Here is a 13,236-nt window from a genome sequence, read left to right on the forward strand (position 1 = left end):
GCGTACATGTTGCAGTGCAGGTGGATTCTTGTTTTGTGCTTGGTGCTGGCAGTTGCGTGTGGCTGCCGCTCCCCCGTTGTGTTGTTGAGGGAAGAGGCGCGTGACGGCGTCGGTGAAGAGGGAAGGTACCGACCGCTGCTGACGGTGACGGTCTTTGCTGCAGGCGATTTGAAAAGAGGTGGCGTGACTGGTGTCAGAACCGAGATGTATGAGAACCGCACCGCATCTCTCTTTCGTCTCGTCATCCTCTAGGTCCACTGCAGCCAGAAGCCACACGCACCGTGCGGCAGCGGCGTTACCACCATCCGGAATTCTATGAGCCAATCAGACTGCACAATTGATTTGGGCTCTTGTCCCCCGTGTCTGAGTAGTGCCGCTGTGCTTTTTCTTTTTCTTGCTGTGTATGCCATGCAATTATGATTTTGCTGTTTGTTGTGCAATGCAGAACCATCTGTTACACTAGCGGCACCAATGGTCATGTGTCTTTTTGACAGAATCGTGCAACTTGGCACCGCGGCTGTGTGAGACTGCGCGGGTGATGGGAGGGCGGTGACATCACCGGGCTGACTGCGTCTGCGCTTCTTTTTGTCGCTGGTTGTGCTTTGGTGGGAATGTCTGAGGTTGGATGCTTCTTTGTGCCACTGTGTTACTGTTGTTTCTGCCTTCTTCCCCTCTGACCGTGCAGTTAGAGATACTTTGGCTTGATCAGCAAAACTATCGTTTCAAGGTATTAGTTATTGCTCGTGGCAGTATTAGGACAAGTAGTAGTGGTATAGCGATCTATCGGATTTGTGCTTTTGGATTCTCCATCTGTAGAAAGGGATTTGTTAGGCAGGAGTTACGGTCGACGGTGCGAGTGCGATACGCCACGGCAGTCCTGTTGATACGTGTCTGGGTCGGTGGATGTGGTCTGCGGTGGGTGCGTGTCCGCGCAGCCGGCACCGTGTGCGGTGCAGGGTCATTGCGGCTGTGCGTGTGGCGCTTCTTTTTGTGTTGGCGCTGGCTGCTGCTGCTGCGTGGATGCCTGCGGCGCATGCGGTGGTGTTGCGACTGCGGGGCGGCACGGTGGACAGAGCCATCACGGTTGGCCGCGCCGTGGACACGGTGCTGATGGACGGCGTTTACATCACGAACGGCGTGGCTGTTGTGTTTGACGTGCCGGCGATGCTTCCCGGCGCGCTTCGCATCGAGTTGAGGGATTGTGTGTGCGACGGCGGTGCGCAGATCCACGTGCGGGGCTACAGCGGCGAGCCGGCGCGTGACCGGAGCCTGGAGGTGAGCGTGAGCGGGCTGTCCGGGAGCTACTGCTCGCTTGTGTTTGTGCACAACCTGCCGGCACACACGAACGTGACGGTCCGTGACTCGACGATTGTGACGCCGGGGCCGATGCGCTACTCGCAGCTGAGCGGGCTGACGGACGCGGTGGCGTCGCCGCTTGTGCTGTACGCGACGTCGCTGTTGCAGTCGCAGCTGCGTGTGAGCAACACTGTGCTGAGGTCGTTGCAGGCGGGCGGGTCGGCGGTGTACGTTGGCGGCGACGTGGACCTGCTGTCGAGCGCGGTGGTGCTTGACGGCGTGTTGCTGGAGGCGTCGGGCGGTCCGACCGCGTCCGCGATGCATGTGGCGTCTTCGTCGCGTCTCAGTCTGCAGAGCCACTCGGTGTTCTCCGTGACGAGTGTGTCGGTTGTGAGCAGCGGCGGCGGCATTGTGCTTGGCGAGCGCCTCGCGGTGCTTGATTCGGTGCTGCGCTTCGTGCGCGTCGAGGGGTTTGTCGCGTCCTCGCTGGTGCGCTGCGACGGTGGGACGGTCGGTGCCGGCGGGTGGCTGGACCTGCACGACGTGTGGGCGGTGGGCGAGGCGTCGTCTGTGGCGTCGCTGTCGGGTGTGACGCTGAGCGGCGGTACCGTGTCGATTGCGCGCTGCGCTGCCACTGGCGCTACGCTTGTCTCCGGGCCGACGATCACGAGCGGCGTCGTGTCGGTGCAGTGCAACCGTGCCGGCGGCCGTGTGCTGCAGAGCAGCGGCGACTACCGCATGGCCGGCCTGCCCTCCGTGAGCGTGGTGCCGTGCGACGGCTGTGCGGCTGCGTTGGCGTGCTTTGATGCGCTGACGGCGTCGTTCTCCGAATGCGTGTGCAGCTGCCGTGCCGGCGGCGTGGGCGAGGCGTGCCTGCCGTTCGACGTGCCGTCTGCGAGGTCCGGTGGCGGTGGGCAGGACTGCGTGAGTGGCGTGACGCTGACGGAGTCGGTGACGGTTGGTGGCGGGCGTGCGACGACGTGCTTCGACTCGGTGGTGTTCGGCGGGCCGATCATTGTGGCGGTGGACCTGCGCTTGATGGACGCGTTCGCTGACGCGCTGAACGTGACGCTGCGCCACTGCGTGCTTGCGGGCGGCGCGCAGCTGCGGATTGGCGGCCTCAGCGAGATCAAGGCGCGCCTGATGCCCCACGCCCTCGTCAACATGACGAATGTAACGTCGCTGGAGGGCACGATTGTGCTGCATGGCGCGATGCCGCCGAACTCGAGTGTGCTGCTGGCGAACTCAACGCTGCGCGCGACGGTTGGCGGGTCGCGGTACTTGCCGACGACTCGTGGCCACGAGGGATTTCGGTACGGCCCCGCGCTTGTTCTGGACGGTGTCCGGCTTCTGTCGACACGGTTTGTCATGACGCGGTCGAAGCTGGTGTGCGGCGGGGATTCGTGCGCTGCGATCCTCGTGGAGCGCGGCCTTGGCGTGAGCCTGTCCAGCGTCTTCTACATGGACAACTGCGTTGTTATTTCGGACACGCACGTGATGTACGCTATTGCTTCGGACCTGCGTGTTGGTAGCGGCTCCGTGTTCTCCATACAGAACAGCTCATTGAGTGCGCCGAGCATTAACATGTACGAGGGCGCGTGTATGTTCAAGGATGTTGCGGTGGATAGTGGCAGTGTGCTGCAGATTGTGTCCAGTAATTTCCGTCTCGGCTTCGCCATGCTGATGGCAAACACGCTGTCCGTGACTGGCGGCAGCTGGCTGGTGCACCGCGACAACGAGTTCCACATGGCCTACGTTGTGTACGTGGAAAGCGAAAACGGCGTTGTGTTCCGCGATCAGAGTGTGTGGTCGATACTTGACAACAACTTCACGTACGGCTCGTACTCGTCGACCACTGCGTACATGACAAACAAATGGTCACCACCATCCGACACGCGCCCGACCATCTACGGCGTCTGCAACGAGGCAAGGGGCTCACATGTGACGAATTACCGAGACGAGCTTAACATTGTGGCGCCCGTGACGGTGCTGGACTGTGGTGCGTGCACGGTGGACGCCGTGTGCTTTGCAGCAAGGACGAGCAGCATCAGCGGCTGTGAATGCGTGTGCGCTGCTGGCGGATACGGTGACACGTGTCTGCCAGCTGCGGTTCCGGACGTTCTTGGGCCGCTTCCGCTCCCCGATGCGAAGGACACGGAGGTCCGCTGCGTGCACGGTGGCAGCATCGGCTCCGTGTACGTTCCTGATCCCGGTGTGCGTGGTCTGTGCTTCGTCAATGTGACCTTCACCGCCGCGATGTTGCTGGACCTGTCGTATTTTGACGCGCCACAGCAGACACTGAACATCACACTGCTGCAGTGCGTCCTAATGGGCCTGTTGATCAGGGGGAGTGGTGCGCGCGTACACGTGAGCGTGACATCCTCGATGCTGGCTTCTGGTGCATTGGTGTTTGAGGGCGATTTTGGCGTGAGCTCCCAGATACTGATGGTGGGCAGTGTACTTGTGACGACGTCGAGACACGCCATTTCCTTTTTGCTTTTTATTTGTGTGAACTCGACGCTGCTGCTGCTTGACAACTACATCGAAGGGAATATTCACGCAGTCTATTTCACCAATGCTGCCGTTGATGGTGGCGGGGTCATTGTGAAGGGAAATACGCTGAGGGCAACGAGGGACGATGACGGTGTAGAATCATCCGTTTATGTTTATGCTATTGCTTTGAGGAACGGCGGCTACTTTGATGTGGAGAACACCAAGATGAGCGCGGTCAGTGGCTTTTATTTTCACGGGGATACCACCGTGAGGTCCGCGGGGCTGCTGCGAGTGGCGGACTGCACCTTTGTTGAAAGCACAGAGGAGTTTGAATCTGCGCTGGTGTTTTTGTCTGGCTCATTGTCACTCGAGGGTGGTGCGCAGTGGCGTGTGGAGGGTAACAACGTAAGTGCAGCTTCAATACTAAGTATAGCACATGCCGAGGTCAAAATTCAGCTGTCGGGCAGCGGCACTACTGTGGCGCTTGCACACAACCGTCAGGTGGACTCGAGGTCTTTTCTTGCCAGGTTTCTCCCATCGAGCATTGTCGTGAAGTTATCCGCGCGGTTTGTGGTTGGGTGCAACCTGCAGGGCGATGGGGAGGTGTCGTACGACGGTGTGTTTCCGGAGGGCGTGGTGGTGTTCGGATGTGGCACGTGCAACGACGACGCGGCGTGCTACATGCCCGGGACGGAGTCGGTGGACCGCAGCTCGTGCTCGTGCAGCTGCAAGGACGGATGGCATGGCGCGTCGTGTCTTCCCTTCGAGGTGCCCGACAGGGTTGTGCCGCCCTTGCCGGAGAGAGCCGTTGACGGCGACACGAGCTGCGTGGTGAACCAGACGCTGACGAAAATCACGCTGAACATGTGGAAGGCGTACCACTGCTACGTGGGTGTGACGTTCAGCGGCGTGGGTGCTGCGTTGACGTTCTTTCTCAATCGTATGCCGCTGCATCTCCCCATCAACATCACGCTCACTGAATGCACGTTCCGTGAGGGTGCCGCGCTGCAGTTTGTTGGGGGTGCTTCTGCGGCCGATTCAGCCGGCGTCCTGATCCGCGTGAGCCGGACGGTGATGCGGTCTTCCGTTGTTGTGTTTGCAGCTGCCCTTCCGCAGCACTGCGACATTGCTGTCACGGAGGTTGACGCGGTGCAGTCCTCCGAGGTCCAGCTGCCGCACATTAGGACCAACATGCTGAGCGTCGTGTTACTGCAGATCGTTGTTTTAAGCGCGTCCTCGCTGTTGGTCAGCAACATCAAGACGCATGCAATGAGTTACGGTTTGTTTGGTTTTTACTCGACCGGGACTTTGACGCTGGTGGGTGGCAGCTCGCTGTACGCGCGGTACTGCAGCTTTGAGGGATACAAATACCTGTTCTACGTGCACAGTCTCAGTGTGAGTGACCACTCCGTTTTTGCGCTGCTCAACAACACGATGGCCTCCGGAACAAGCCTCCTGTGTCAGCATCAAGAATTGAGCGTGTCGGAACACAGCGTGCTGCGCGTGGTGGGGAACAGCGGCTCCGTGTCCTATGCCATATATTCACTAAGCTTTTTTACCGTCAAGCGGTCAAGCTGGTTGGATTGGCGTGAAAACGACGTGGGTGTGGGTGCGATGTTTCATTACTCCCTAATAACTACTGTGAACATCGACGGCAGCAGTGTGGCGACGCTGACGGGCTGCACGATGGGCTCGACGGGGTTGTCGGTACCTCTGCTATCTCAGGCTGACGCCGGCTACCGGTTCGTTGCTGGGTGTCTGACGGTCGCGGGACGGGAGGTGACGACGGCGGCAGAACTGGTGCTCCACGGTATCACCAACGTGACGACGGTTGCAGTGTGCGGGGAGTGCACGAAGGAGGGCGACTGCTTTGCTCCTCTGACGACGGCGGTCATTGACTGCAAGTGCCAGTGCGCTGCTGGAGGGCACGGCGATGTGTGTGTCCCGGCGCCTGTGCCTGCTGGCCCGCCGCCACCGCCATCACCACCGTCGCCGCCCCCACCGCCACCTCCGCCGGTTGGTGAGTGCATCAGCGACATGGTGTACCCCGAGGTTGCGCAGGCTGTGGGCGGCGGGCTGTCGTGGCTGTGCTACCGCAACGTGACGTTCAGCGGGGGCGGCATGAGCCTGACGGTGCTGGTTGGGGCGATGACGGGCGACGTGGTGAATGTCACGTTCGATGGATGCACGTGGAGGGACGGCGCCGTGCTGTTGCTGTTGGGCAACGCGTACGCCGCTGTGGGGTCGCTGCACATCGTCGTCACCGGCAACACATTTAGTGACGCGCTGCTCAGCCCGGAGGGTGTGTTTCCACCGCGCACGAACATCACGATCAGCGGGAACCGCTTTACGGTCACGAGGCTGATCCCTCGGTCGGGTTTGGGAGTTATGAGGCCGTCGTGTGTTGCGATGAATGGACTGGTGATCAGCAACGACTCCGCGGTGGTGCTGAGCGGCAATGTGTTTCAGAGCGTGATGACATCGTCAAGCGCCATCCGCGTTTCCAGATCTGCGCTGAGGGTGTCGTGGCACTCCGTGTTTGCGGTGGTGGGCAACACGTTTCATATGGATGGCGGTGACGGTACGCTGATACATCTTGAGGGGACTAGACAGTCCTTGCCGCTGAGCGTACTGAACAGTTCTGCCGTGGTGATCCGAGGCAACCTTGTGACGAGGCCGGTGAAGTGCTTCGTGTTACTTATTCGGACCTTAGACGTCGAGTCTTTTTCAGCGGTTGTGTTTCAGGGCAACGAGATGCAGCGAAGCTCGGTTGTGTTTATCTCAGGCGAATCGTCCAACATCTACTACAACTCCTGGCTGCAGTTGAGCGGCAACCTCTGCCGTGAATCCCCATCGGAAGCGTTTGCCTTCCTTTATCCCAAAGTGAATCTCCGCGACTCCACGGTGTCTGTGTCCGGCAACCGATTCATGTCCAGCACGGGCACGCCGACAATGCTGCGGATACCTCAAAGTTCCCGCGATCTCACGAACGGAGCGATTGTGGCCGCGTGCAACACCGTGAACGGCGAGGAGGAAGCGAACTACGCCATCCCGTCTGTGTACAATGCCACCATCCTGACCTGCAGCGACCCATGCACCCTCGCGGCTTCGTGCTTCCCTGCGTACACGACGACGGCCTCGAGTGATGGCTGCGCCTGCACGTGCGGTGAGGGCGGCCACGGCGATGCGTGCCTGCCCGTCGCTGTCCCCGAGCCACCGAGCACTGACGGCACCGACTTGTGCGTGCGGGACGTGCGTGTGGGTGTGGAGGTGAACGTCAGTTTCGGGACTTCGGTGGTGTGCTACGTTGGTGTGGCCTTTGTGGCGGATGTCGTGGTGGACATGGAGTCGATGTCAGGGAGCGTGCGCAACGTAACGCTGGTGAACTGCACGTTTGTGGGCGGAGCGAGCCTGTACGTTGTTGGGTGGCGGTCCGACCCGCCTGCTGGACAGCGCGTCGATGTGTTGGTCAGCGGGCTTGAGTCACGCTCCGGCGGCGGCGTGCTGGTGGCGAACCGATTTCCGCCGGGCTCGCGCGTCACTGTGGTGGACTCGCTGCTGATCGCAGAGGCGCGTGTTGCGTACCGCGATGCTTACGAACTTGGCAACCTCTCCGCGTGCCTCGTGTTGCACAACGTGAATCTGACTGGGAGCGTGCTGACCATCGCGCGCGCGCATGTGGCGGCTGTGTTCCGCGGCGCTGTTGGCGTGTTGTTTGTTGGCGGCGTGGCGCTGTCGTCGCGCGGTGCGCTGTACTTGGACGGACTGTCGGTGCAGACGGCGCTGGGGCTGTGCGTGTCGGTGGACGGCGGTGTTGCTGCCAGTGGCGGCTCCGTGGTGGCGTTTGTTGACAGCGACTTCCTGCTGTGCAAGCACGCGGTGTCTGTGCGTGGGGCTGTGAGCGTGTCGGGCTCAGCTGTGGCGTTTGTGCGGAGCGAATTTTTGTCGGCGGGGGACTACGCGGTGGCGTTTTATTCGACGGTGAGTCTGGCCGGCGGGTCGATGCTGCTGGCGAAGGGCAACGTGCACGACGGCGTCTCGAGGGAGATGCTCTACGCGGCTGGCGCCGTGACCGCTGCTGGGAGCACGCTGAGCTTTGTGCGCAACCGAGCGCTGCTGCCACGGATGCTGTCGCTGAGCCTGTCGCTCTCGGCTGGGGCGCATTTGAGGGTGGCGTGCAACGGCGCTGGTGGCCGTGTCCTGTCGACGGCGGAGGAGTACGCAGTGGCTGGATTTGGCGACGCTGGGAGCATCGACGTTGCTGGGTGCGACGACTGCGACAGGGACACACACTGCTACGCGCCCAGGACGGCGTCGGCCAGCGTGAAGGACGGTGTGTGCGCGTGCTTGTGCGGCAGCGGCGGGTACGGCGAGGCGTGCGTGCCTGTGGGAGCTCCCGCGCTGCCGCCTGCCGTGGGCACTGGGTCGAGTGTGTTCGTCCGCGAGGGCGTGACGGTGCGGTCGGCGTTCGTTGTGCCTGCTGGCGCGAGCGATGTGACGCTGCGCCACGTTGTGCTGGACGGCGTGAGTCCTGTGCTCTACGTGCCGTGGATGGCGCGAGACGGCGTGCGGATCGTTGTGCAGAACGTGTCGCTGCTGAACGGCGCTGTGCTGTACGTGATGGGCGGTAGATCGTTGCGCGGTGCGGTGGCGGCGGGGAGCGACGAGAGCGGGCCGGTGGAGCTGTCGGTGTGCGATGTGGAGGCGCTGAACGGTGCGCTTGTGCTGACCGGCACGTTCCCTGCGGGGTCCGTGCTGACGGTGACGGACTCCCTGCTGGTTGCCGCGAGGTCGACGCCGCTTGTGTATCTTCCTGGCTCGGAGTCCTCGCCGTACGCACCGGTGCTGGTGCTGTCGGGCCTGCGGCTCGTGCGGTCCGTGCTGGTTGTGTCCGGCGTTGCTCTCGTGACCGTGATGACTGGTGGGCGGACGGTGGTGGTGGACGGCGCGGTGCTGGAGCTTGTCGGTGGCGGTGTTGCGCTGGACGCGGCTGTGCTCGGTGGCGAATATGCGTTGTACGCGAGTGCGCGCGTGGTGGCGTCGGGGGGCGCTGTGCTGCACGTGTCGGGGAGCCAGGTGTACGCCGCGCATGGGTTGGTGTTCGACAGCGGTGTGGAGGCCAACGCGTCCGCCGTCGTAGTGAACGACAACGCCGGTTCGCTGACCGATGGCGCGCTGCTGGTGCTGCGGGGGTGGGCGTCGTTTGCGTCCGGGTCGTGGCTGTCGGTGCGCGGCAACAGCATCAGCGGCAGGCTCCTGTCTGTGCCGCCGTACACGCGCCGTGCGGAGCTCGTGCAGAGCACGCTGACGCTCCACGGGAACGCCGGCAGCGGGCCCGTCGTGATGGACGGCACCGTAGCTCTTGGGGGCGCCGGCCGAAAGTTCGTCGTGGGGTGCCTGACGCTCAACGGGCAGGCGCTGCAGCCGATGGACTACAGGTCCGCCGGCATCATCGGGGAATTTCGCCCCGTGGCGTGTGGCGTGTGCGACGCCGACGTGAGCTGCTTTGCTGCCGCGACGAGGGCGATGTCGGGGTCGTGCGGCTGCCGCTGCGCTGATGGCGGGTACGGGCGCGACTGCCTGCCGGTGTACCTGCCGCACGTGGACGGGTGCAACCGCACGCTCGCCCCGCCGCCGCTGAGCCACACGGAGACGCTGACGGAGACGCGCAGCCTGACAACAACGTGGACGGCGACGCCGACACCAACACCGAGCCACAGCACCGAACACTACAGTCCGACGCCGTACGGGCCGACGGAGACCCTGCAGGGGACGGAGACGGTGGCGCTGCCGCCCACGCGGACCCCGACGGCGTCGGTGAGCAGCACGCTGTGGTGGAGCGACGTGGCGTGCCCGACGCTTGCTGTGACGACGACGGCGGCTGGTGGGAGCCTGACGCAGAACGACATTCGCGGCGGTGGGAGCGCCGTCCCGACGCGGCTGATGGTGGCGCTGCCGCCGCCGTTTCGTTGGGCACGCGACCCGCAGCTCAGCACGCACCTGAGCTTCGTGCCGGTGTCGACGGCGCAGCCGAGCGGGTTTGGTGGTCCGTGGGGAGCGATGCTGAGCAACACGACATGGGTGCGCAACGCGACGAATCCGTCCACCGTCCTGGAGCTGGCTGTGCCCGTGCACCGCGGTTACTTCATTGGTGCCGACGAGACGATAGTCATTCGCTGCGACGCTGCGGCGGTGTCTGGCGGCTGCAGGGGTGTGCTGCTTGGGTCCTTCACAATCAGGTCGAACACGCTGCCCGCCGCTGCCAGCGCCCTCTCGGCGATCACTGGCGTTGTTGCGGGTGCGGCGGCTGTTGCCGTGGTGGTGACCGGCGGGCTGGGCTCCGTCCTGGAGATGCAGGCACTCGGCGTTTTTGCGAGGATGCCATGCGCCTCGGCGCAGGAGCGTGCGAGCACCGTTGCGCTGCCGTACTTCCTGTCGGTGTTCGCTGCCCTTGACCCGCTGTGGATGGTGGTGGGCAACGCGCTGCTGGCCGCTGTGTTTGGCTGCGTGCACTGCGGTGTGATGGCGGCCTTCCAGCGGTGGCGCGGCGTGGACGCGGCGACTGCGTGGGCTGCGATGCGCTTCCCGAGCCTGACGTACGTTGTGGCGCACGCGATGCACCTCGGCATCTTCTTCGGCTCCGTGCTTGCACTGGCGATACCCGACGCCCGCGTGCTGCACCGCGTGACCGGTGTCGCTGGTGTGCTGTACGGTGTGGCGTTCCCTGCTGGCTTGTGCTACTTGATTGCCCGCCACGTGGGCGCGAGCTTCACGAGGTACTGGCAGTTTTTGAGGAAGCCGCTGCACGAGCGCCTGCTGTACCCCGTCGGGTATTGGCACCCCGCGGCGCAGCAGCGGATGTACGGCGGCATGCTGACGAACATGAGGGGCAGCTACGTGTACTGGTGCGTGTTCCAGCTGTCGGTGCTGTGCGTGGTGTGCCTGATTGCTGCTGTGCACCCGCCCGTGGGAGGCTGCCACGTCCAGTACTTCTGCATGGCGGCTGTGCTGCTTGCGGGTGCGGGCGTTGTTGCCTTCACGAACATGATGCGCTCGTCCTTCCTGACTGTGATGCACACTGCGGGCTTTGCGCTCCTTGCGGCGCTGTGCGTGGTCAGTGCGGCCAACCACCTTGCGCCGAGCGACGGCGGTGCGAGGGCGTACGCGGCCATCGTGCTGCTGCTGGCGACTGTGCTGCTTGCGGCCACTGCGTACAGTGTCGTCGTGTGGTACGCGGAGGACCGCCACTGGCAGGAGCTGCGCGAGCCGCGGCGTGGAGGGCTGGAGGCGCTGCTGCGCGATGACGAGGAGAGCGACGAAGAGACGCAGAAGCTCCACGACAGGACGTCATCGTCTTACACTTCAGGCACCACCGTTGCGTCGTCGTACCGACCACCCGCACCGCCGTAGCAGCCCATGGCCGGTGACACCCGCTCAGACGCTCTGAGCCTACTGGACCGTGCACCCGATGGGAGCTGCAGCATTAATTATGCTCCTCTGGACAGGTGAAGATGCCTTGCTTGACGAAAAAGTCGGCGCAGTTTTTTTTTTTTGAAGTGGAAAGGCTCCGACCCCAACAGTCTCTTTACGCGGCGAGAAGGCAAAAAGCCCCTCGCAGATGCGGCATGACGTAGACGCTTCTGGCGGGTATCTGCTTTCTTTCCATTATTCATAGATTGATTGGGTGATTTGGAGTTCTTATTTTACTTTATCGATTATCGACGACAACGGATTATCGAACTATCGCGCTAGCCCGGGGCGGATGCGTAACGTGTGTGTGCGTGTTTTACGCTCTTCGCTGCCGCACCAAGATGTGGGCTAGTGGTCTCTCTTTCATATCTGTACTCTGTAATGAGGAAGTGCTCGACGGCGGTGGCTGGCGTGCGGGCCATAGGATGCATTCAGGAAAACGTTAGGGAAAACAATCGATGAAGCCCTTCTGCGAAGCGTCACCTCCTGGAGGTTGTGAGTGTGCGTTGCTGGCTGACATGAGGGAGGGCGTGGGGGCCACGGCTGTGCGGCTGCGCAGCCACTCATCGGACTCCGCCCCGACCGCGTCATTGATTGTTGGTTTTTGTTGGTTTGTTTCTATTTGTTTGTGCGGGTGCCTGCAGTGACTCTCCCTCCTGTCCCACGATGACTGTGTGGGATGGCATGCTTGTCACTCTTTACACTTCTGGTGTTGTGTAGAAAAAACAACAAGAGAAAGAACGAAGAATTATGCGGAATGACTTATTACTTTATATGTAGGTATGTATGTATCGATGTATTTCTGTGGATTGTTTTATTTTTCTTCCTTCTCTTTTTTTCTTTTGCGTTGCTCCACACGTGTCTCAGTGTTTGCTTTACTACGGCCACACACGGGTAGCTTGAGCCACGGATATCTTTTTTCTTTTTGATGTCATTTCCTGTTAGGCACTAACGCGGTCACGTTCGGCAAGCATCCACTCTCCACAGCGTGGTGCCTGATATTTTGGAGTTATCTCAGATGTAACGCCGGCACCACCGCCGTGGCAGTCATGGGAATTAAGATGGGACGCGGGGCAGCGAAAGATATTGTGCTGCACATGTGTCTGTCGCATTTGTTCTGTCGTGGTGGCTTCAATGTAGAAGGAGAGGGATGAACATTGCACGATTCCGTGGCTTGGAGGAGTTATTACCCCCTTTTTTTAAAAATATTTTTGTTATGATCCCTGGTTCCCACCCGTGTCTGCCTCGATTTCTTTTCTGATTGGAGCTGCGCCATGGCCGTCCTTTTTTGTTGTTTGCGGGAGGAAGAACACATTGCGCGTGAAGAAGCCACACGTCATGCATGCGGCGTTCAGGGAGGTACGTATTTGGGGTGGAGTGCACATATGTGGATGTCATGTGAGACGAAGCGGGGGCTGACTGATCAACCGTCACTCCTTTTCTGGAGAGTGTGCTTTTTTTTTTTGTCGCCCTTTTGTGTCGGGGCACGACGGGATTGGAGGCCACTGCCTCACGAAAGGTCTTGCGCACATACACACTCTCATGCCACTGTCGCCCCCGGAGTGGGGTGCAAATCCAATTTTTGCTGCTTTTTGCATTGGCGCAATTATTTTTATTTATTATTGGCTGACGCCTTCCTGTCCGGCGTGTCACTTTGATTGGATTGTGTGGGACTGCTCGCCAACACCATCAAACGAAGCAGGCCGACGCTTTCACGTATTTAAATGCCATCTTGCACGCACGTATTTTTTTTACTTGTTCAGTTGATGTGCACTCAAACAGCGAGGGATTTGGAACTATGCGTGCGTGGAACTTGTCCTGTCATGTGAACTGCGGGCAACACCGAGGGGCTGCCACTTTTACTCCGCAGAGTTGTTGTGTCTCTTTCCAGGGCTGGCAGGGAAATTCCATGCAGTCAGCTACTGTTGGTGTGTCCCCAAGTGTTGCCACTCCATGCGAATAATGTGCTTCAGCGAG

The 13,236-nt window shown here is 61.2% G+C and overlaps 1 protein-coding gene across 1 annotated transcript, besides 2 other annotated features; it reads left to right on the top strand.

The window, feature by feature from the left end:
• Positions 1 to 13,236: part of a sequence feature (areas not merged during assembly with more than two copies in the genome that could not be assigned to a particular haplotype) that runs on past both edges of the window.
• On the top strand, positions 904 to 11,199 carry Tc00.1047053504445.10 (dispersed gene family protein 1 (DGF-1), putative; the record flags this gene model as incomplete). The annotated part of the gene is made up of 1 exon (XM_803961.1): positions 904 to 11,199. One exon carries the CDS (start codon positions 904 to 906, stop codon positions 11,197 to 11,199), a length of 10,296 nt encoding a protein of 3,431 aa, XP_809054.1.
• Positions 5,755 to 5,805: a microsatellite.

The sequence above is a fragment of the Trypanosoma cruzi genome (assembly GCF_000209065.1).
Source record: "Trypanosoma cruzi strain CL Brener chromosome Unknown tcruzi_1047053504445, whole genome shotgun sequence".
NCBI classification, from domain to species: domain Eukaryota; phylum Euglenozoa; class Kinetoplastea; order Trypanosomatida; family Trypanosomatidae; genus Trypanosoma; species Trypanosoma cruzi.